This window comes from Ambystoma mexicanum, chromosome 2q, assembly GCF_040938575.1.
Source record: "Ambystoma mexicanum isolate Mex_15411 chromosome 2q, UKY_AmexF1_1, whole genome shotgun sequence".
NCBI classification, from domain to species: Eukaryota; Metazoa; Chordata; class Amphibia; order Caudata; family Ambystomatidae; genus Ambystoma; species Ambystoma mexicanum.
Genome location: NC_090924.1, coordinates 540,222,927 through 540,248,526, shown reverse-complemented (window position 1 = coordinate 540,248,526; position 25,600 = coordinate 540,222,927). Strand labels below are relative to the sequence as shown.

Here is a 25,600-nt window from a genome sequence, read left to right as displayed (position 1 = left end):
GGTCCCAGTCAAATTTCACTCCTTTTTTCAAAAGTCTCTTTATAGGAGCAACCAGCCGAGAAAAACCTTCGATAAACCTCCTATAAAAATTGGCAAACCCTAAAAAACTTTGTATTTCCTTAACCTTAGTAGGAGTGGGCCATTCAAGAACTGCTTGAACCTTTTTAGGATTCATTTCTAAACCCTTAGGTGAAATTATAAAACCTAAAAACTCCACAGAATCTGTATGGAATTGACTTTTTTCCAATTTGGCAAACAAATGGTTTTCTCGCAACTTTTGTAAGACTGAGCGAACATGTTTCTGATGTTGATCCAGGTCAGAAAAGAAAATCAAAATGTCATCAATATACACGACAACAAAAATATCCAGGTATTCTCTAAAAACCTCGTCAATAAAAAATTGGAAAGCCGCTGGAGCATTACATAAACCGAATGGCATAACTTGGTATTCATACAGCCCAAACCTGGTCTTAAACGCTGTCTTCCATTCGTCCCCTTCCTGCACACGCACAAGGTGGTAAGCTCCTCTCAAATCTAATTTAGAGAAAATATTTGCTACTTGTATTTGATTAAGCATTTCCGAGATGAGAGGAAGAGGATACCGGTTCTTAACAGTGACTCTGTTAACTGCTCGATAATCTATGCAAGTTCGAAGCGTTCCATCCGGTTTTAGTACAAAAAATAAAGGAGAGGCTGCCGGCGACTTAGAGTGACGAATAAACCCTTTGGCCAAGTTTTCCGTCAAATATTCTTTTAAATAATCATTCTCTTTCTCTGTAAGAGCATATACTCTACTACTAGGCAAAATTGTTCCTGGCTCCAGCTCAATTTTACAATCAAAGGGCCTATGGGGTGGTAATTCTCCTGCCACTTTCTCATCAAATACGTCCCAAAAATCTTTGTAACACTGGGGAAGTTGACCCACTACAGCTCCCACATCATGACATCCAATTCCAATCTCAGCCAGAAAGCTAGACAGTGAATTACTTTGTTTGACATCTTCCTCAAAGAGACTTCCTGAAAAGCAATTCTCTTTACAGAAATCTGACTGCATGTCAATTGTCCTAGCACTCCAATCAATCAGAGGATTATGAAGAGTAAGCCAAGGCATACCCAAAATAATCTTTAACAAAGGAGCATCAATTAACTCGAACGAAATTATATCTCTGTGACCTCCTGTTAACTCCAAAGTTAAAGAACCAGTTCTGTGAGTAATGGGACCAGAAGATAGAGACGTACCATCAACAGCCCTAACTTGCTCTACAACCTCTTTCTGAAGAATTGGAATTCCCAAAGATTTTGCCAGACCCCAATCCATGAAATTCCCGGTGGCACCTGAGTCAAGCATAACGGGACCATTTCCCTTACACTCCAACTCAAAGAACAAGGATACATTTACGGTTATATGGGGAACAGCTGTCTGCACAGTATTGGCGATCTGTTGTACCTTGGCCGCTGAAGTAGAAGTCTTCTTGGGAGTGTAAGGACAATTCCCTAAAAAGTGCCCACCTCTTCCACAATATAAACACAGATTGTTATCTCTCCTCCTAGCCTTTTCTTCCATAGTTAAAGGACCTCAGGCCCTGGGAGGTGGATTATTCCCTTTGGATCTACTCTCTCCTTTAGATCTATCCACTCTAACTAGAGACTTTACGTCACTCTGACAATGACGCCTCTCTGCCTTCCTTTCACTCAAACGAAAGTCTAATTGAATAACCAAATCAATCAGACCTTCACAAGTAGAAGGCTCTCAACCACTCCTGACAATGCATCCTTTAACTCATCTCTAAGGCCCTGATAAAACAACGAGGCCTGTTGATCCTTGGGCCACCTGCTTTCTAACACCAGGGACTTAAATTGTGTTATATAAGCGATCAAGTCTCTATTACCTTGTTTGAGTTCTAAAAGTTCAGCATCCACTTCCAGAGATAACTGTCTTCTAACATCTTTCGGAATATCTCTAAAAAACTGGTGTAATTTCCTAAAACCGTACTCTTTTGACTCGCCAACAACCCAGCCCAAGCAGATGCCTCCCCAGAAAGATAGGACAACATAAAAGTTATCTTAGATGCATCCGTGGGAAAGATTTCTGGTCTACTCATAAAATGTAATTCACATTGCGTCAAAAACACCCTAAACCTCTTGGGGTCCCCATGATAACGTTCTGGAGGCGCCAAAGGAACTGGCATAATTAAACTCCTTACCCCTTCTGCCACTGGAGGGGCCCGTTGTATTTGTGGTAATCGATCTCCACCTTCCCTTTCTAAATCAGGTGGAAAACCAGCACCTCCTGAAGCCTCATCCTCTCTCTTTTCTCCCCTCTGTTGAATTTGTGTTACTTTAACACTCAAGTCATCCACCTTTTGACTAAGTAAAGCATTTTCATCCCGATATATTTTCAACTCCTCCCGTAACTCCCTGATCAAAGATCCTAACGCCTCCATGGATTTGTCGGGGTTCATGATAGCTCGGGCGGACTAAATTATTGGCCTTTCATTCTGTCAGGCTGAGAGGTCCTGTGTCCGCGGAAGCTGCTGAACCCCCGACAATCCCCCTGAAATGTAATTCCCAGAACTAGATATTAATTCAGCTCTGCAAACTACACCCCAAAGGGAAAGGGGGAAGTGGATAACAAAACAACACCACGCTGACTGCGTCAATGCTAACCAAAGCTGAACCTGCAGAGGATATAAGAAAAGCAAATACAAATCCTTTTATTACTTACTTAACCTTTAGAGTTGGAAAGACTTTAAATCCTTAACTAATAATTAAGAATCATACCTGGTTCTTCTCTTGAAATTTCTTAGAGAAGCTTGTAAAGAAGCTGAAAATCTCTCTTACTTGACTCTTGAAATTCACAGCAACTTCTTATTTTGGGCAAACCTGGAAAGTTTTGCTCTTTGCCTTTTTTTTCCAAAATTCACTAATTGTCCAGTTAAATTGTCTTTAATTTTTTCTTTCTTTTTCTTTCAAACTTTTCTTTAGTTTCCAAACTTTTTTACAATTCTATAGAGTTTGTGAATTCTTGAAGAAACACGTGCTAAACACACACGCAGATAATCTCAATACTGAAGATTTGCACGTTGAAAACTTCCTGCGTTGAAGAACACGCGCACTGTAAGAAAAGTCCACGCGCAGAAAACACACATGCTTGTAAACACACGCGAAGCAGAATTCACGCGCAAACGGAATTTCGCGCAGATAACACACGCGCTTGTAAACACACGCGCTGATGAACTCCCGCGCCTATTCACACGTGCCTTATAACCCACGCGCAAAAGAGTTCACACGCGGTCGAGTTTTCACGTTAAAAAGCACACGCGCTGGTAATCACACGCGCAAAAGAGTTCTCACGCGGCGAACAGATTCTCGCGCTAGGAAGCACACGCGCTGGAAAACACACACGCAATAGAGTTCTCACGCGGCGAACAGATTCTCGCGCTAGAAAGCACACGCACTGGAAAACTCACGCGCAGTTGAATTCTCTCGCCTGGAAGTACACGCGCTGGAAAACACACGCAATAGAGTTCTCACTCTGAAACAACGCGCTTGAAAACACACGCGCTAATTTCCCTCGCACGCGCAAAGGTTCAACGGTTAGTTTCAGATTACACGTAGTACATCTTTAACAAATAGCGTTCACCCGTTAACCTCGCGCAAAACTTCAAGCGCACTCAAAAAGTTCAAAATATAAATTCAAAGATAACATTTTATGAGTTCTCACTTAAATGTCTTTAAGATAAACAGAGCGGCAGTTAAACAAAGTCACTTATCTCCAGAACGATTTCTTAAAGATCTTCTGAGTTTCCTGTCTTCAAAACGCATTCCTGACAGCTGAGAACTTCTCCTGAAACCCCCAAGAAAGTAGCCGCTCAACTGCTAGCGCCTGAAGGATAAAATCCACCAGGCCCAAGTCTAAAACAGGAGCAGCCACTACACACGTCCTCTCAGCTGGGGTTTAGATGATGAAAGGCAAAGAGTGACAGTTTAGAATGTTCATTGTTGTTCTGCAGTGTTTTCTAACCAATCAGAGCTGTCACTGTGAAACTCCATTTTTGCCTTGGGTCAGAACCAGGATTCTGAATCAGGAAGTTAAGGCCAAACCAACTATAATAGAAAACTTCCCACCCACACAAGTCTAATCTAAAAAAGAATGATAAAAGAGAAATAATGGAAAGAAACTTGAATAAGGGAAAATAGCCTGAATGGGGGAAGGAAACCTGACAATAGCCTGAATAGGGGAAGGAAACCTGACAAAAAGCTGCTCCCAAGCCAGGGCTTCCTCAGCCCCCTGAACCATTTTACCTGAGCATAAATCAAGCGTACACAGGAGACTTGCGCTAAAACTAGAGCAAGCTGTGAAACAAAAAGGTGCATGGAATCCAGAGGCAGAACAGCCAACGTCTCACTCACAAAGGCTGAGGCAGGCTAGATGAGTATATATGACTTGTGGTTTGCAAACATTTTACTGTTATGTTATCACAGTAAAATTGTTATCGCAAAAAATTAAATCAGCAGGACTGCCAACGTGTAATATATGCTCAGAAGGGTTGCAGGCTTGAATCGCGGTCACCCAACATATTTGTTAGGTGTAAAAATGTGTGGCAGCAGTTCTCCTCCTCAGTTGGCATTAGCTCGCAACGATTGCACGTGCACCAGGTGGAGACGCCGTCCATGCGACATGGTCCAGGCTCTTCATCCGTTGACTGGTCCTCCCAACTGCCGTCCGAATCCCCATCGTTTTCGCGTGCTTGCCTTTCCAGTAGTTCTTCCTCGGTGTACTCGGGCTCGTACATATACGGCATTATTGTAGCCATTGTGTGGTAAAGAAAGTAAAATAATTTATAGCGGTGGTACTGGTATCTGTTCACACGGGCTACAATCAACGAAGGTAGCTGACCAGAGCACAGAAACGAGTCACAGAATACTCAAAGTAACACAGCGAGAGTAATGGAATCGAAAATCTGCTGCTGTGTGTTGTGAAACTGTGTGTTTATACTTATTGAGGAAAGAGGCGTCCTGCCGTTTCCATGGCGACACTTCATTAGCTGAGGCGCAGCGATTGTTGACACGAAACGTGCTTTGGCGTTGGGAAATGGGCGGTACGCGTCTGCTGATGTCAGCCTCGGGGGCGGGGGATTTGATTTAGTGCCGCAAAAGCAGGTGAGCCAGGGCGATGCGGCAAGTGATAGGATTATCAGAAAATGGCGGCTGATTTCGAGTGCGTTAATGGACGAAAAGTCGGGTAAGGTCCATAGGAAAGTTTTCCACGATCTACCGAGTTATGCTTAAAAACACATGGCCGAACCGTAGGGACAATAAAAAAAAAGTCCCGGAACTCTCCTTTAATGCCCTCCCCCCTTCTCACAGGTGGTTTCAGGGCTGGCTGAAGATGTGTGTGCCCATTTCAAAATGATATTTGGTGCCCGTTTTCTTACCTATGAGACAGTTGTGCATAGATTAATGGGAATGGTTGCTAATGCAATCTCCAATGGACGATTTGTTTCATTTAACCATTAAGGTTGCATAAAACTGGTCCTGGGCAATGCTGCAGGGCATCCCAAAAGCGAGGCAGGGTAACTGCTGTTACCATCAGCAGACTGGGAGAGGGGCAGCCCCAACCTTATCTCAGCCTGCTCCTCTCCTCCCCCCAGCTACAGAGACACGCAGTCTCTGCAGCACAAAGCCAAGGAAGGGTGAGGTGTGAACAGTCACCTCACCCTTCCTCCAAACAACAAGGTGCTAAGCACCATAAGTAAACCAACAGTCAGGCAGGGCCCAGGTTCAAAGACCTGCCCCCATCACGGGGCCAGAAGTCGGCTATCCGGCCGGGGGCTGTGACAACAGCAGCCCCCACTACATACATAACAAAGACCCAGGGCCTCCCTGGGTCCTATGAATAAGAGCAGCATGCTCTGAGTAAACACAATCTGTTTGTGGACCCTGAACGGGGACCCAAAGAAACAGGAGGTTCACGGTTTACTCAGTGTCCTCCAAATCTTTTTTGCTTCTTTACCACAGAACCCTCCCACACTACAAAAAAGGGAGGAGATACTAATGCATGCATATGGGTTCAGCAGTTACACCTTGAACTTCATTATTCCCCGAGCATATTACCTGCCCCACACCAAAGAGCTGAAAGCAGGGTAAAACATGTCAGTGATAAGTTAACACCGTTTACACAGATTTATCTTTGGCCCGCAAGTGCACATTTAAAGTGACACAGCCTTCATTTTGTGAAGACTGTGATGCCTCCTTAGAGGGGTCTCCACTCAGTGGCAAACTCCTAGAAGAAGCATTGGTGGGGAGGGAGCAAGTGGCTGCAGATTATCAGGGATGGGTGTATTAGCTCCTGTACAGCAGAACAAAGAAAGGGCTGTAATGCAGTTACTGGTGGCAGGGCTGAGTAATGGGATCTATGTGATTTATTGTGACGCCCATAATTACGACAGAAGAAAATGCTGATTTTTATGATTTTGTATTGTTTACATTTTTTTTTACCTACTTTACGCCACATACATGGGGGTTGGGGGGGACCCCCCACAGCCCACCATATTACCCTTATATCACATACCCCCCACATATATATATATATATAAGGTGTAAGGGGGGATCTAAAATAAAAAGTCAACATTTTCGGCCATGGTAATTGTGAGGATGACATTTTGGGCCATGTACTCGGTGGTAACATCCTGTATATACTGAGTGAGAAAATAGTTAATGTACATACAGTGATTTACAGTCTGCATACTCGATACAAACGACACCTGAGCCAATGCTGAGTAACTCAAAATAAACATTTGCATGGTGTCATGATTTATTGTTTGGGGCATGCGCTCCTTGCCGAAGTAATCTGCCTCTCATTTAGGACATGCCAAATGCCCTTGTTCTAGCCCGACCAACCTCCCTGGTATTGCATACCACCTAATGCACTGGGCTTACCTATTTGCAAAGATTGACCAATTTCCCCATCGCCCACTCCCTCTCTTCTCAATGCCTGTTGCTCTCTACGCTATTTTAGCAAGCGTCTGTCTGTGCACTGACCATAGGCATGCTAAACTCAATGTTTATTCCCATCCACTACCTGCCCGTCCCTGCCCACAACACACCCTCGTGGGATCTCTTTCAGCTAGCTCTATTAAGCAATAACATCAAACCGTGGCTGCCACTTTCTTTCTAAGCAGTTTGCTGTGAGTTAATGGCTTAGTTGCATCTGTTAACGTGCTACTGGTTTTCTATAAATGTCTTAACCAAGTCTTCACTCAGCCTCTTCATTTATATTTGTTCCTTGCACTGAAGTCCCGTTAAAAACAAGTACACAGCCAACACTTTTGGCTTTCATATAGGTGGGCCTCATTACGACCCAGGCGGTGAGTTACCGCCTGGGCCGTGACTTTACCACCATGGCATAAACTACGTTTACGCCATGGTGGTTGGCGGACTTACCGCCCCATTCCGAGTTTGGCGGGGCGGTAAGTCCCCAATCCCCATTTACCCTTCCCCATTCCCATTTTTGCCCCATAGGGCATAATGGGAGTGGGGAAGGCGTTAATTACGCCACCGTAAATTACGGTGGCGTAATTAACTCCATGGTCCCTTAGCGCCATGGATTTTAACACCTGCTAAAAGCAGGTGTTAAATCCGCCATGGCGCTAAGGGACCTCGTACTCAGGCGGTAAGGGTCGGCGCTGTTTACGGCGCCGTAAACCCCTTACCGCCTGAGTTGTAATGAGGCCCATAGGCATTTGAAAAACCATGGCAAAGCCACCAACTTTGACTTTTGTGTAGGCATTGGCTAGGATTTTGCCAGGCACTGCTATCATATTCCCAGGTAATTGCACCCTTTTTCAGCTATTGCCATCTTATGGCCAGGAAGTGCAATGATGGCAGTGCTTGGGAAATGCCTATCCCATGCCTGCACAAAAGCAGAAACTGTTTTTCTTGTGGTAATGTCTTCGTTTTGTACCCATAGCTTGTATGGTGCCAATAAATCCTTTTTACTTCCACCTCCCTTGCTCTAGTTTGCTTACTTTTTTGTGCCCTTGTACCATCAACGTATTGAGAGGGTTTAGAGGGCTGATATCATATCTTATGATTTTGTAATGGGGCAGATGAATAAAGAGGAAACCCCCACTGCCCCTACTCGGATGAGTATGCAAGTACCACTTCCTGTCCCCACCCCTCGCCCATACCCTCCAGGTGAGAAACGATATCGGCTGAGACAGCCCTGCCAACCCAAATGTCTAGGGGTAAAAGATGAAGCAAACTAAGACCATGAAGGCGCCTTTAAAGAATAAGAATAGATGATGTGACAAGTAGGGTTGCGGGTAGTTGTTACTATATACATAGATAGTGACTAGATGGCTACACGCGCACACACACGAAGTAAACGTAGCAGTGGTAAGTACACATAGACATGAAGAGTGCATAGACACAAAGAATATTTGCCATTAGACACAAAGTACATACACGTATATATAGAGATGTAGCTCCGAAGAGCATTAACATGCAAAGAAATGCAGGGCACAACATGGCGGATAATGAACCAAGGGGCAGCCATTTCCCTAGCACAAAGCTGCAGCAGGCCTAAGAGTAACCAGACCTTAGAAAGGTGCTGAATTTACAAAACATATTTATTTTAGAAGCCTGAAGCTGCGCCGAACAGTAGTTGGCAGCAAACGCCAAGGTCAGAGGCATGAAGGGGAGTAGTGAATGTGCAGAACGCAGAGACAGATGGCAGTTCCCATCGCAAGAAGCTGCAGCCTCCCAAGCTAATTAAGATTTATAGAGAAATAACCAACCATTGATGTCCAGGTGCGCGAGAATACTATGCTGAGAGACTCCATAGAGAAAGGGTGTCCCAAGAGACCACATGGAATATAACACACACGTTTGAACTAGCTAAAGATCCAATTAATAGGAACAAGCTCACTCTCCAACAAGGCCTCCTATCATGTGATCGTCATGAAAAACACTAGCTATTCATTACACATCAAGTTCATACAAGACACCTGCCAAACTCCTTAGAGCACACACAGACACGAGATGTTGCACAAGGCCAAATACAAAGGATTAGATAGGGCATATCGCCTGGGAATTATGAAGTTACTTTTAATTGGAAAGAATGTGCAGCCCACGGACTTCCCTTCTCCCATCTTGTCTCAATTATATCTTGACACCTTGCCAAAATGCCAAAGGTTGGTGAGCAAGAGGTCAACTAATCTAAATCCCTCCAGCCATACTGCCTATGATGGAAGCTGCCAGCCAATTAGTGACCAACAAAGTGATGTAGTGAACGTTTTATCAGAAAGAGGCTGGGCACAGGTGGAGCTATCAGATATGTACTAACCAATTGATGGACTAGCCCCTATGTATTTTGTATGTAGTTTAGGATACTAACCGATTTAAAGTGCTCATAAGCTTTGTAATCTATTTTGTAGTAAGACTTCATTGATGACGCAGTTTTCATATAAAACTGCTTACTCTAATTGTACTACGAGAGCTACCTTTATGCTGTCCTGGCCACCTATTCTCTGTTTTTGAATAAAGCTGGGTTTTACAGTGCATTCTGAATACTTTTTTTATGTTAGAGTGCCAAATCGGACCTTTCTCGACAACTTCTTAACTGTTGCGTTGATTTTCCCATACAGGCCGGAAAAGCAAGGACTGCCGCTGGCCCAATTGGAACCCGCAATTAATGACGTGATTGTTCTTGATGTGGAAGTGAAAGGCACCACTGAACCTTTTAATATCCTCTTGGAACCTTACGCCATCATCATTCCAGGAGTCAACTTTATTGGTTCCACTATACGAAAGCAATTTAAGGTATTTGTGCTTTACCTCTCAAATGTAATGTGGTGTTTGGGTCTTGTCATATAAGCATTTAAACTTTTTCACTGATGATTTCAGTTTTCAAATTGCTGCAAACGTACGGCAAGAAATATGCGTAGCCTGTTTTGGAATCTGTAGCCCACAAAAAAATGTCATTATTCATCAAAAGATTAATTTGTTTTTAATGGGCCCTTTATATAGTGATGATTGTGCCAGTAATTTAATGGCCTCTAGGCCCCAAGTACTGTAAGAGAGAGGACGGAGTTGAAGTCAGAGGAGGGCGGGAGAGGTAAGATTTGAAATCTGACATATGGATGCACGTAGATGGAATCATTCTCTGTTTGCTAGTTTGACTCTGGGTGAGTTGATTTAGGATAGAGCGTGAGGGGGTTGTCTTGCATGGGGGAGCTCTAGATGTCCTCATTCTGCTCAGTTGCTTGTTAAAGAGTTCCGACCCTTCCAGCATGAGTAGTTCTCTGAAAAGCCATGCAGTGATTGGAAATCTGAAGACGTGGAGCTTGTGTTGGAAGGGTGAACGCGGGGTATTCTGAATATGCTGGGTGGTTTGTAAAGTTGAAGCGACCAAGATAGAGGAGGCAGCTGTTAGTGTGGTGGGAGGTTGGCTGCTGGGTTCATGCCACTTGTTTGTTTTGAATAAGCCGCGCCGAAGCATCTCCTTGCTTCTTTGTGATAATCTGGGATTGTTTGTATCTATGAGGTATTTTTTACTTTAGTGATTGCCAGGGTTACTTGTATGAGATTTGAATAGGCAATACCAGAGGTATGTATTCTTCTTATAATAGGTAATGAATAGGCAGAGCCTGTCGGCATTCCTGACTAATTCTCAGTGGTTAAGTTCCTGTTTGGTTTAAGCATCTTGCTGGCGTGTGCATTGTTGCTGAGACGTTGGGGCTTTGGGAACTTATGCTGGGCATGTGCTAATGTCTATTGTTGCTGGACGATGAGCGTCAGCCATGCATCCATGTTTAAGTCTAGATTATTTGATTTCTTGGTGATTTAAACGGGTTTGCCCTTGTGTTGGAATGGTAAATCTGGCCCATATCCTCTTACTGGGTTGTCTTGGCTGAGGGATGTTACTGTGGCAATGTAATGATCGTCAACAGTCCAGTTGTTGCAAGGTTATGGGTGTGTCTGAGCTCTTCACTTTGTCTCGGGCTGGCACCTGGAGTCAGAAATGGCATTATTTTTCTTGTAGTGTACTGAGAGTAACGTTTTCGGGAGTTTCTGCAAGGCCAGGTGGTCCTCCTATGTACAACATAGCCAAGGCAATAGTGTTCCATAGGATAGTTTACTTAATACCAAAGGAGGTCTCCCTTTTTGCATGTCCTGTTGTATCAAGGAGCCGTCACTAAGCCTTCCATGTTGGATGGTGCCTAGTTGCCCAAGCCATGAGGGGTGGCTTGATTGTGCCTTCTGGGCCTCTGCCACAGAAGGTCTGGTAGGCATACAGTGTGTTCTGAGTTGGATTGAAGGGTCTGGAGTGATGGGGTTATGTACTGCTTTCTTTTCACTCTCGGCAGCAGTCTGGCTGCTGCAGTTTAACAGGTAGTCTTGGAGGCCTATCTGCACACTACAGGCATAGTACAGTATTGAGAGTGCACGTGCGATGATCATGCGGGGCCCTGTGTTGGAAGCTTGGCATCATGTGTTGGAGTGATATCAAGTGGAAGAAGTTGTGCCTGATCAGTACTTTCACTTGTAGTTCCAAGGTAAAGGAGTCGTCAGCTTTTTGACTCTCTCCTGAGAGAAGAATACTATGACTGGAGGTCAAAAACGCCAACAGCACGGTTCCCTTGAATAAATAATGCTTAGTGTTCAAACATTCTATTCAAGACCATATCCATCATATTTTCCTTGGATACTTATATGTAACAGTGTGTTAGATTTAACATGTATGAATAATGCTGTAGGGGCCATTTAAAAAAAAAAAAATGGCATGCAAGCACTCGTCTACGATTGTACTTTCGTGTTGTGGGGTCCCAGGCATGCAATTTTCTTCGCCCTCAAAGCGGAAAGTAAAACTAAAACGTAAAAGGAGGCAAAATGGCCGTAATTTATTTTCAGTTTCACTCTCCGCTTTGAGAGGTATAAAGCACTGCATGCAAATATGGAATTCCCGCTCATAAGCATGTGCTAATGTAAGGCGTATTTCATTGGGATCCCTTCTTTTTACACTTGTGAAAATCTCACCTAGGCTCAAAAGCAAGTGCTCTCCCGAGACCGAGGAGGAAAGCAATGCATAAGCCTCAGGACGGCAGGAAAATGAAAGTATAAAAAAAGTTTACGCGTTTACTTTCCGCTCCACTCACTGTAAAATGACCCCCTATGAGTTGAATAAGATAAAGTATACATTTGATATTTGTATTAAGGAATAGGCTATTTTATATTATGGGACAGTATTGGTCACACCTTAAAGAATTAATAATTACTTTTATATATGTTCTCGAATAGAATGTTTGAACACTAAACATTATTTACCGAGAAGAGCAGTATTTTTGGTTTTCAATTGTTTCACCGCAGTTCCCACTGAGGTATTAAGGGGATAATTCCCATCTGTATGTGACGACAACAATTCAGATACACCATAAACCTCGCATAAAACAATCTATTTTTCAGGAATAATCTAAAAACCGTGCAATACAAGAATGATTGTTTTTTTTCTATTATTTAGATGTGGAATAACAGCAAAGCACCAATTTCGTTTGAGTGGGAAAAAATCACTGACTGTCACATCATTCAGGTTGAGCCCTACACTGGAAATCTAGGTAAACGGTTTTTTGACAGCATTAACGATTATCCTGAATTGTTATTTTCTCAATATTAATTGTGTTTTGGTTGAAGGAACTGTTGTAATTCGTTAATAGGGCACTCATAATTTCAGGGGTAAAAAAGAAATGCGGTTTCCTACTAGAATATTTTCCAAACGCAGGGAAAGTGTACAGCACAATTGGTTCATCATCATGCTCCTATATCGACCACTGAGATGATATTGGTTTGATCCACCTTGGAAGAAGAAAAGATTTGGTCATCCATGTAGGGTTCGATCATGTGGACTCTAGTTATCAGCCAGGTCGCTGCAGATTTTCCACTCTGGAATTTTAGCATAGGCGCAGAGTGGAGATCCTCTCTCAGAAGGTGCATTAACCCACCAAGCTCCGTCACTGGCTTCTACTGAATGAGAAATCTTGACTTGTGCTATATACCGTACCGCGGCACTGGCGCAGGCATTCCACTCCATAATTGGTCCTAACACTGCGGATCATGATGTGGTTTTGGCAATTCCTGAAATGCAGTGGATGGATAGTCAGCAGAGGAGTTTTCATGAATACACACCTGAGACCAAGGGAAGCTGGATACTGCCCATACCTTCCATAAGTACTTTGTCCCATTTGCGCCTGACAATGCCTTCTAGGCATCTGTGCCGCCCAGCACAGGATTTCTTTTATTTTGGACTGAGGGTTAAATAAGAGCCTGCCATGTATCAGAGAGTGTGGCGAGTGCATAGTTTCAGGCTTTCATTCCCTCAGTTGTATTTTAAATGGAAGGTAGACTAGAGTCTGTCGACGTTGGTGCCAGGAGTGTTAGGCTTTACTGTGGATTCATGTGCAGGAGGTAACTTTGTTGTTGTGAGGCTATTCACACATTGCTATATTCACGGTTATATAGAAAATATAGCAAATCAGTTCAGTGTGAAATTGAAGTAAAAACATTTGAAAATAGCAGTTGGCTACAGATCTGAAAGATACTTTTTGAATACTTACATTTAATGCAAAAAGTCTTCCAACTGATCCTCATTAATTGGAATGAATTAAGAGAACAAAACAAAAGGTGTTTTTAGATATTTATTCTAACCTTGAGTTAAAACATTCTAAGCTAATATTTGTTTTACTTTTCTTGATTTGTGAATCCTTTATTCATCCAGACATTTCAATTTCACCTCCAAAGATTATAAAATTTGGAAGGAAAAGTAATCTTATCCCTTGCTCTCTAAGACCGTACTGCTGTAATCAGAATGTATGGAGTGCAGTGGGTTGTGGGACCTTATTGACTCGATTCCCAGCAATCTGATTTGCTAAATAGAGTGCAGTAATAAACAAATTTAGCAGTAAAGCCAGTAGCAGCTGTCAATATATAATCATCTATGGTACTTGAAGCCTGACTTATTAAGCCTAGCGTAGTTATGGTGGTTAAGCCGGACAACAGGACCATAATTGCTGGTCTTTCCCTCAGTCGCAAGCTTTACTGCTATTGCCAACCAGCCGCAGGTACTGATTCACTGACTGAACCTGGAAGCAGCAATCATAAAAACAAAGACTAATGCAATTAAGGATGGCCACCAACAAAAACGTGATCCAAAAGCTGGCAACACAAGGCCGTTATCAATTACAGCCCGCTGACACCCGGCAAAAAGGAGTGCAGCAGGCTAACATCTGGGGCCAAAAGTGTAGCCAACAGGGAAGCAGTAGAGAGCAAAACTCAGGGGTGTGTGGGGGGTGGGGGGCTATACAGAAACAACAGCGGAAGTCACAGAGAAGAGAAGCTGAAGATGCCCCGGAGAGCAGAGAAGAGAAGGGGAGACCAAGTGAAGCATGGGAGGTGTAAACATCAACAAAGGTAAGTGCTGGAGCTTCAGTGAGGCACTAGGTGTAGTTGCAGGGTTGACGTAATCATGCTGGTACGGTAAAGTGAATGTTGCCTATGCACCACCCTGTATCGATATTTAGGTGTGAGGTATTGTTGTATTCTTGCTGCAGTCGCCTAACTAGGACTGATATTCACTTTTAGTCAGTCGGAGGGTAAAAGGTTTTTGAGAAAGTAGTTAGGGCTGTTGCTGCACTAGGAAATAAGACAGTAGGTATGGTCTATATGAACACAGTTTTAGAGGTTTATTCTAGGTTCCATGAGGAGCGATAAGTACCGTAAAACATAGACCTGTTGGTTGTACGTGCTTATGTTTCAGCCTTTACTGGGCTTTGTCAAGTAATTGCATTGTACATATATTAGGTGAGTACACTGTTATTGTGTTGTACATTTGTTACATCTGTTAATATCAGATTACCAATTATTGATCTAGTACATGTCATAGAACTCTCAGGACAAGAATGGAGCACTGTCATCCTTGAGTAAGCCACATCCCGGAAACTGACAAGGGCAATGTATGCAACACAGCTGCTTACTTGAAAACATTCACCGCGATGGGGACCTCCAACCATCCAATACAAGAAATAATAGGACCATCCTAATGGAAATAGATGGCAGGAGTGATATGCTGACAATACAGTTCATCTAATAGGAAATACATGGAAGACACTGTGACCTAAAGTAATGTTTATGACCCTATGAATGTATGAAATTAATACATGAGATGTGCAAAACAAATACAAAAGATTTGATGAAATGCACTTTAATAGTGCTATGAAATGTACTAAATCAGCAACCTCTAAAAAGATACAAATGCATCTTGAGAGTTCTATGACATGTATTAGATCAATAATCTGTAATCTGATGTTAAAGGAATAGTGCGCTCAAAAATGTTATTGTCCCGATCGTTCGGGCAAGTAGTTATAAGCATGCGTTCATCAATTGTAAAAAAATGTCCTATTCATCTAACCTTAGGTTTCCGCACTTTTAGACATGCAAAATCAAGGAGTCGGGCGTGGCCATCTTTTGTTAATCTTATCCGTGGATCGATCAGCCTAAATTCGAGTGCCCCTGCAGCACTAAATCATATCACCCACCCCTGAAGCTGACATCACTATTCCTAGCAATATTCTCCACCTACTTTCATGACGTTAGTGGGCAGCGTAGCCAAACGCACCCAGTCATCACCTACGTGTTAACGTCAGTTGACGCAGAACCCGGAAAATCAACAATCACATCCTCTCACAGCACAGCGCATCCCAAATTGGAATCGGAAACACAATTTTTAAAGGAAACATCAATACTCTGCAATTTCTAATGTTCTTTTGTTTCACTAAAAACGCTCAGAGAACATTCACAGAATTCGATTTAACACCAATTTTTGAATGTCCTTGGTTACATCATCAAAACGTTATCATGAGCCACACAGTGTTCCTTTCGGGAGAAGATGCGCATTCGACGCACCTTAAATCGCAAGGCTTCGGCATCAACTTCTAGCTAAGCCATTGTAAACGATGACAGGTTGCTCCTTGTCGCTGCTACTGCCAAATGGCTTATTGGTCCCAGGCGATAGTCCCACATCAGCGTAATTGAAATCCATCCATTTAGGCGTATCTGCCACTGCTGGCTGAAGAAACCATCTGTCGGCATCTGGAAGATGGCATTCGCAGAACGGCATAATGTAGCTGTGTAGAAAACATAGTAATCATATATTTTAGTAGCTTTTCTTTATTCAAATGTATCCATTTACCCTTTCATTCTGCACCGGGTGAACCTAATAACGAAAACAAATCACAAACGATGGAAACGCACAGAAAACATCGGGGGAATTTGGAGTCTACGATGTGCTTCAGAGGTTAGCGCTGTGGAGTATTTGTATCTCGCCATGGGATGCGGAAGCTGATGGAAAAATTAGAACAACACATAGACAGCATTATAACAGAATATTAGCAACGAACTTGGGGTTGGTGGAATCTGGGGGAACCCAGACGTGGACTCCATGCTCACTGTGCTCATAGAGGCAGAGCTCCACCTCACTGATGAGGCACAAAAAGGCTGAAACACATGTTTGAGGTTGCTGCATGTACTCTATATCATTTCATTGCTGGACTGCCCATGTGCCCGGGATAAAGGCAAATATGCAAATGGTATTTCCCGAACTGTGAAAGGTACATTGAGCCAAAGGCGATGGCTGCAGAAACTCAAAGTGTGAAAAAAACATATAACAGGTTATCATGCCATGTTCTTTCTAGAGAGGGGCACCTGCTACATTTTTAAAAAATGTAATGGAACTCGCAACACCAACATCAAATTTCGACTAGAAAACCAATTCCCCTTGGAAAATGTTCTGCATCCGGCTCATCCAATAATACAACTTTGATAGCACACTGATATGCCATGGGACAAAGTGGTTCAGATATCACTAGCCTGCATACAGGTTGTGTTTGCGTGTCGTCACAATATGCCCCAACCAACAACCCATAACATTGTAAGCAAGCAATACCGGTCTATAAAATTGCCTTCAGTCAAACTTACATTATTATTTGTTATTTCCATTCTCTTGGCGTAACGCAGTGTGTCCGCTCAGAACAACGGTTTTCATAGAATGAAAATAAATGTTCCGATGTCCATTTGTAAAGTAGTGAGCCTTATCATTTTTGCAGGTATTCGATACCTTCCTTCCTTCAATCCATAGCCAGTCCTCCCTTTTTTCCAAGGTCGAAAAACAATTGAACCTTGTTTTGAGCGGGTATGCCTGGTAAGTTTCGTTTTTGTGAAGGAAAGCCACAAATCAAAAACATAAAATTTAATAGCATTACATTGTTCATGTACAATGTACAAACATGGGGGAACATATCCCTAAAGTTATAGTGAGCACCTTAAGAACACTACTGCAAATCATTTATACTGGAAATTCAACTGTTCAACGAGTTCCGCTTTAGGTGGACAGGGCTCGTTTGCAATGTTTTGTGGCAATGAATGTGTCCTAGGAACAAAATCAGTATTGATTCCATGAGTATGCATGGCCAACACAGTCAAAGGGAGATCTTTCACAAAATCGAATTCCATGTCCTGGTATATTGGCTTGGCCACCCATTTTTTGCTTCGTTTTGCAAAGGCCAAGGTGTAACAAAGCATCCCAAAGTTTCCTGCAGTTCTCGATTCTTCTCTCCCTAGATTCTCGCTATGCGCTAATACGGCTAATAATGTTCTAGCTTGCATCCCATCTATGCCGAAATGCTGCCTTTTGGGTCTGTACTTTAGGCACATATTGTGGAACAACTCCAAATCTCTGGTGTGACAGAATTCCGTGAGTCCCTTTAGGTCTCTTGAAAGAGTTTTATCAAACACAATCTTCTCAAGAGCTTTGTGTGGACGTGGAAATGGAACAACCACTTCTTCTTGTGTTCTTGCTCCTCCGATAAAGGTCCATGTGCACATTTTTGAAAATGTAGATTTTCTGTCCATGAGTGAACGTTGGAACAGTGGTGCATCAATGAGTGCCATTTTTCAAGTAGAATTTCCACAGACCCATCACAAGCTTTGGAGCTACACCAAAGATGGTTGCTGAAAGACTGAGACCACTGTAAAATATTTTCTGAACCCTTTTTTTGTTACCAGCAGCTGTAATTCTTTTATTGACTGATTTTGCAACGTGCCATACATCAAATTTATGACAAATGTTTGGAAACTGCTGTCCTATGGCCTTGGCTATTGAAACATGTCTATCAGTGGCTATGAGGTCTATTTGCATTCCCCTCAATTTGAAGATGTTCGAGGGATTTTATGAAACCATGCTTCTCCATGGCCAAAGAGGATTTACATTGGGACACCTGCACAATCTCTGAACTCCCCATTTTTTTAGTTTCCATGTCCTGAAAGTGGTATGTGCAGTACTTTGCTGAAAATCCAGGGCTATCACACTGTCAGTCGCCCGCTAGCCTGAACCGTTTGCCAGCGAATGGGCTTTCAATTGACATTTGCTCAATTTTCCAGGCTTGAGTAATAGCAGGGAATAAGAATTCTCTTTGATATTTGTAGTACTGGGTTATAGCAAGGAACCGAACTCCCACAAATTGACAGAAACTGGACATCATACTAAAAGTAGAGCCACTTAAAAGTAAAGCTGCTGAACATAGTAGATTTCCAGCTGGCACTTTGCCCAGCATTGATTGAGCGGACCATGAAAATGTTTCATGGAGGTGGACACAGCTGGCTTGGATTTTCAGGTTAATGCCTTGTAATACACGAGACACATGCACCAATGGCTTCCCACATATTTTCCCCCTGAATATAGGGACACATTTCAGCATCACTATAATCTCTACCAGGCAGCTGTTGAATACAATGTATTTCTGCTCCTTTATTAGCCAATCGTCCTGCATGAATGTGGTTTGTGACTCAACTGGGGTGGACAAATCGCCTAAACTAGACAAACTGTAGTCGAGATCTTCGGCAAGCTCCTCGGTCAGTTGCGTTGAAGCTTCAGTCTCTGTTAGTTCAGCTTGTGTTATTTGTACACGAATTGGAGAAACCATCAACGTGGAATGTTTATTGGGTGGGCCTTTTTTTGAAGGTGTAGATTGTGTCAAGTTGTCAGCGAGGAGTTCCAATGCATCTTCATTATATTCAGTTTCATCTCGACGAGTTTTCACATTGTAGCAATGGTCCAAGAACACTTGGCTGGCTTCTTAGGTCTAGTTTCAGGCCATTCAAGCATCTCGAGTCTGCTTATTGACTGGACCACGCTGCGCCTCAAGTAGTAGTTGCTTCATGGTGAAATCTGTTTGACAAGCGGCATCTTTGGTTTCATTTGTTGTCTGTGTCTTTATACTTCATTTCCTTCTGGGCCTCTAGGAGATGGGATGTAAAACATGTTCAATGTATAGCACACACAGAGTAGATAGCACTTTAACTACAAAAACATGTTATGAAGAAAACACGAGCCCAAAACAGTTCTAGAAAACGCAATTGTTTGTTATTTACCCTTGTTTTCTTCATTTACTGTGAAACCGTGGTCTTCCCTGTAAAGACCTCACCAGCAAGCTGATCCACCACCTCTGATCCAGGTGCCTCCACTTCTAATTCCATACCTTGTGTACATTCCTTGAATAGAATATTCATTAAAAAAAAGAAAAGTCAATCGTTTTGGAAATTAAAATCTTTCATCGCACACATCGTACATATCCTCGGTAAAGTGTAGGCTGCAGATGCGGAATAGATTGGCCCTCAAGTCTCCCAAAACAGTCTGGGCTCTACTTTCAATCTCGTCCACCGTAAAACCACAATATCAAACCCATCTTATTAAATCAATACGCTTTGGCAATGTATGCAGGATTGTGCCCTGACCTTAGACAATGGTAAAGTCATGGAGATGAATGAACATTACTCTACTGGGTACATTAGGTCGAAATATTTAGAAATTTTGAGATCAGAAACAGAAGAAAATAGAGTAAAGTTAATAGGTGACCTGCCCTTACCTTGAATAACAAACAATTTGATTCAGCAAGCAGGGAAGTTAGTAGCAGGAGACCAGGTAGCATGATCAAGAGTCGTCTTTCATTGCTCAGAGATGTTCTCCAGATAAATATCAAAAGGGTGTGTATGTGAATGTGTGACATGTTTCTGGCAGGGTCTGCATCAGTCGAGCCTGGAGACACTGGGTCTGACAAGGCCATGTGTAAAATGGCACCTGTGCAAAAGATACCTTTGAAGTGTACATGGTGTTTGACACCTTGGCCAGTCCCATCCCTGCCAGCCCCCTTGGCAGCGCACATCCACAGGTATGAACTGCCGTTGTTAATGGAGGGGTGGATGGATGGGCAAAAGGTGTGCAGAAAAGGCCCGGAACACTGCTGAAGGGAGAGACACACTTATGTGGATTGGAGGGGAGGGTGTCTGCTTGAAGGGGAGCATGGAGACACTGGGTCTGGGGAGGTCATGTGAACAAAGGCCCCTGTGCGGAAGATACCTTTTGAAGTGTACATGTTGTTTGACACCTTGGCCGTTTATAATGGAGGGGGGATGGATTGTTGCAGAGGAGGTGAGCGTGTTCTTGATTCACTGAAAAATGTAGACAACTATTCATAAAAGATCATTAGTATTTTATTTTGTTGCTGATGTTGATGGCCCAAATGTACTACAAATTGTATACTTTGGGTTGCAGCACAGTGCGGGAAAATCCCCTGTACTGTCCGCTGTCACTGAGGAATTTGGCAGAAATGGCTCCAATGACACAGGTGGGTATTACTCGTCGAACACGGTATCCAAGCCGCCCATGAAGCCACCATTTAAAGGAACGATAGGCCACCAGCCTGTACCACCTGTGCAAGAGAAACATACATACTGTATTTAAATGAACCTGATAAGTGTACAAACCTTACTTGAAAATGCATCCTGTATCCTATGGCATAGTTGCCAGTACAAATGTTACTTCATGGAAAAATCAACTTGGGCTTTAAAGTGTAGACACATTACAAAAGTGAACACCCATGCAATCCATAACGTTTGGGGCACAGATAAATATTTTTTCCTAGTTGAAATTGAAAGACACATAAGTTGACCACTATGATTTCCCTATGATTTCGACAAGCGTGAGAGATGTATTGAATTGCCAGACTACATTCATTTGGCAGTGATAGATCAAAGTTACGACAATATATGAGAGAAACCACGACAAGTACTCGCAAGTACTGTCGGCTGATCGGCAGGCTGATCGGCAGGCTACGCTGCAACTTCACCCTTCAATTCAACTGGACTACCCTCTGGCCATGCCCCCCTTTATTGACATGCCTTCCTATACGCGTCCTCACGCGCACCAGCGCGTGCGCATCACGGCAAGTCCTCGCAAGTACTGTCGGCTGATCGGCGGCCTATGCTGCATCTACGTTGCATCTTCACCCTTCAATTCAACTGGACTACCCTATGGGTATTGAACCTTGGACTTTCCTCTGATAAATGTACTGCTACTAAGTTTAAATAACGTTTAATCTGCGTTTATACAACACTCATTTCTTGTTATTTTGCTTCCCTTTTCCATAGCCACGCCCCCCTTTATTGACGTGCCTTCTTATGCGCATCGTCGCGTGCACCAGCGCGCGTGCACCACAGCAAGTACTCGCAAGTACTGTCGGCTGTCCACTGTGTGGCTGTGTGGCTTGGTCACTCTGCGCTGCCTTGACTTTTCCAGCCTTCTTGACTAGCGGGCAACCTTCTCTGCTGGCTTACTCTTTGTTAATTTCTCCTTGAGAAGAGGCAGAGTTTACAGTATCGCGTCTCCGACTTGCTCCCCTCCTCCCCTGTCCTCTAGCCTTAGCCCTGCTTCAGATCCCTGCTCCAGTGCTGTCTCTAAACCAGGCGAGCTCCTATGCACCCGCTTTCAATCCAATTACCCTATGCTGTTCTAACGTTTTGTTCAGCTCCTTAAACAAAAACAAATGCCCCGAAACCCAAGTACGCTATAAAGTTTTATTTAACTTTTCTTTTTGCACAATCATCCTTTAAGTATCACGAGCTGTGCCCCTCAGCAGAGGTCGCTGTCGTCCACCCCTTTAGTGTTATCCTCCTTCTGCTGAGCGGCAAAGTTTTCCCATGCTGAGAAGCAACTGCTCTGCGCTATTTCTCCCGTTATCTTCCCCTTCAGTGCTCTTGACTTTCTGGCAAATATTCTGACAAATCACTGTTGTGAACTGATTCTATCTCTTTTTACCTTCCCTTTCTTCCGTGCACACAGTCCTGATTATTTCTTCTTTTCTTTTCTCTTCTGCACCCTAATATTTTTCTTCTTGTTCTTTTCTTCTTATTTCTTTTAAAAATCTATTAAAAAAAATAATTATAAAATAAAAATGTTCAGATTAACTTCAGGCATGCCATTTCCGCCTCCGTGCTATGCCTCTAGATTCCCTGTTCATATACGCCCCGGTTTTCAACTTTCAGCAATGGCTACCAGCGCGGGTGCCCCAGAACAGCTTTCTATCAACTATACTGCTCCATCCCTAATTCTCCCTCTTTCTTCCAATCTCCAGGTAATCACTGACCTCTCTTCCAATTTCCAGGTAACCACTGACCCAAGGAATCCTCCCATGAATAAAACTGTGAAACAAACTCTGTGGGTCTGTCTGTCCGACAAAACCACGCAGGACTGCTATACAAACCATCTTTCTGCCTTTGATGAATGTACATTCTCTACTCCTTGCTTCATCCCTGAAACCTGCTCTAACTTCCCCTACGAACTAGCATCCTTCCCACAAGTATCCTTGTATTCTGAAGTGCTTAAGGGACTCAACAAAGGGTCCTTAAATACCGCACTCCCTGTTGTCAAAGCGGTGGGAGAAAATCAAGGATTAAAACAAACAAGCACTACTCTCCTTGCGCCCTCTCCACTTGCTAAATCGACTCAGAATCTTACCAAAGTGACTTGTATACCTATATCTGAAACACCCAAAAAGGTTACAATTTATGATCTTGCTGAATCCAGGCTCTCAAACTCTCCGGATTTATTTCCAACTGATTGTCTCACTGACATCATCTCCTCCCCAGATACTGCAATCTCTGACAATTCAGAAGTCCCCTCTTTTGTCAAACCCACCCCCGACCTTCTTTTGGCTTTCCGTCAGTCTCTAACTTACCCTTAGAAACAGCCCTTACTGCAATAAATACTTCAATTTTTACACTGATCAAGCTTTTGGAATTACTGGACTCATGTGCTTGCTCCCAGGCGGAAACCTTAATAAATATTATTAACAACATTGATTGGCTTGCATTAAACCTCTCGCCATCTTTGAAATCTGATGAGAATGCAAATGTTCCCCGCACTCCTGTAATGAGTGACGTCACACCGGATAGCTCTGACCCTGAAAATGAGAATCACTCCTTGGTCAAATTGCCTCTCAATTCCCCTGTCACCTCCTCTGTATTCTCTGTACCTGGGGTAGTCATTCCGCCAGACTCTGATCAAAATCCAAATTTTGAATCTGAAGAACCAAGCTGTGTTGGACCTGATCCATCTCCTACTGAGAAAAGTCCAGTATTTGAGATCTTCAATCGACCTTCTCAGAACAAAAGACGAAAGCATAAAAGAAACAACAAGACCAAAACCTTTCAAAACTCAAATGATGCTCCTGAACTTTCGCCTAAAAATTCCAAAGCAAAAAAAACAAAGAACCAAATGTTAACAAAAAACAAACAAATCAGCTGCATCAAAAACTAAAAAGTTTGTAACCAATAACACCCTTCCATCTTAACATGAATCTTCTTCTGCTGTGCCTCATGTTGTGAATCCCGAAAATGCTCTCCCGAACGATCTCATCCCGGGTCTGGTGTGCCGTCACCATGTACAAAGCCTGCTCCATCAACATGCAAAGCTGATGTTCTGCATACTGATTTGTCCAATGAAGATCTGATGAATTTATCAGTTTATTCGAACAATGACATTTCTATTGTAGAATCTGTAAACCAAAGCTTGCACTGTAATCATGTAGGACCACCATCACGGAACCCAACTTTCTGTGTTGTCTTAGATCATGACACAAATCGGTTTACCTCCCTGGAGCAAAAGAGAAAAAACACAGTCAAAAGAGCTCCCTTCTCTAAAGACTCTCCTCAAACATCTGCAGGCACAATTGCAATCGACAAATCTAGCCGTGTAATATCTCCAGAAAACCTAAACTCTGAAGACACCCTCAACGTACCAACTGTTGAGGATATGCTCCCCACTTGTTGTGATGACAATGAAACCAAACCGGAGGAGGAGTGGTTACCGAGAGTCCTTTAGAATGAAACCTTGAGGCTCACTATGATTGACAGAATCTATTCGGACCCATTTCCAAGCAGAGTAACATTGCTAACAATTTTTCACTCAATTCCGCCATTGACCCATATTAAATCATCTGATATCCTTGGTGTCTCTTACCCTATCCCTGCCCACCAAGATATTGTAGAAATCCAAATACCTTATTTAATTGTCATAAACTATGTCTGGGATCAAAGACAACTACTTTTGCAAAAATGTCTCCTACTTGAACCCATGTCTACACTGATCAACAATTTGGATGCACATCAAATGATCAAACTCAAAAAAAATCCCAAGCTCAGTCGGTTTCAAATCCCTTGTGTAGTAACTGCAATACAAACGTAAAAAATGTATCTCCACCTCAACAATCCAAATGGGCATGGCTATCTGAAGCCAGATCCCTTGAAATTGAGAAATGTTAGCCATGCACTGTACCACAACATCAGTGCACTATGATCTCTTGGAACACCAGTGGCTTTTTGCATCTACTTAACTCTAAATCACAAACATTAAATAAATATGATGTAGTCTTACTACAAGAGATGTGGATGACTCTGACACCTGTTTGGCCCGATCACCAACTATTATCAATCACTGTTTCTAAAGCAGCTAAGGGAAGACCAGCCGCGGGTGGTCTTGTAGCAGTGAGAATAGAGTCACAGCTATTGATCACCCTGTGGTAGAGTCCAGACACTGGAATCCAGCCAGTTCTTGTAACAACAACTTGTAACAAAGATCATCCTTTTTTCCCTAAGACAGTAATTATAAATGTATACTGGAACCCAGCCTCTCCAGCCTCTGATAAATGTGTTGCCAACATTGAGTCTATACTTGATCAGACTTTCTCGAGCTAGATATAGCCAATATAATAATTGCTGGCAATTTTAATATGAAGCTGCTAAATTCCACTGACCATCAATCTAATTCGAGATCATCAGCCTGGTTATCATTAATGAAAGCTAGAAATCTCTCAATGATAAATGGCACCTTCCCTAATGATGTGCCTCCAAGACCAACTTGGACTAGAGGCATTTCGCAGTCCACTCTTGATTATATCTTTATTTCTAATGACTCAACCAAAACAATATAACATTTTCAAATTATCCCAACCACAGACAGTGATCATCACCTTGTAGAACTATAATGCAGACCACACAGCAAACAAAACATAGAGTATTATAAAGGCTTACTCCAAACAAATAATGCAAACGCGCATTCGGTGGACCCCTTTTCGCATTAACTATTTGCAACAGCTCTTACATCAGAACCAAGATGCTATGGATAAAACCGATTATAATGACTCAATTAAAATCATTA

The 25,600-nt window shown here is 42.8% G+C and overlaps 1 protein-coding gene across 2 annotated transcripts in view; it reads left to right on the top strand.

The window, feature by feature from the left end:
• The window catches only part of DLEC1 (DLEC1 cilia and flagella associated protein), a 1,790,999-nt gene that overhangs the window by 768,643 nt on the left and 996,756 nt on the right, over positions 1 to 25,600 (top strand). For both annotated transcript variants that reach the window (XM_069647686.1, XM_069647685.1), the window contains exons 17-18: positions 9,651 to 9,825; positions 12,524 to 12,617. In XM_069647686.1, coding sequence (XP_069503787.1) covers positions 9,651 to 9,825; positions 12,524 to 12,617 — 269 coding nt within the window. The remainder of the gene's footprint in view (positions 1 to 9,650; positions 9,826 to 12,523; positions 12,618 to 25,600) is intronic.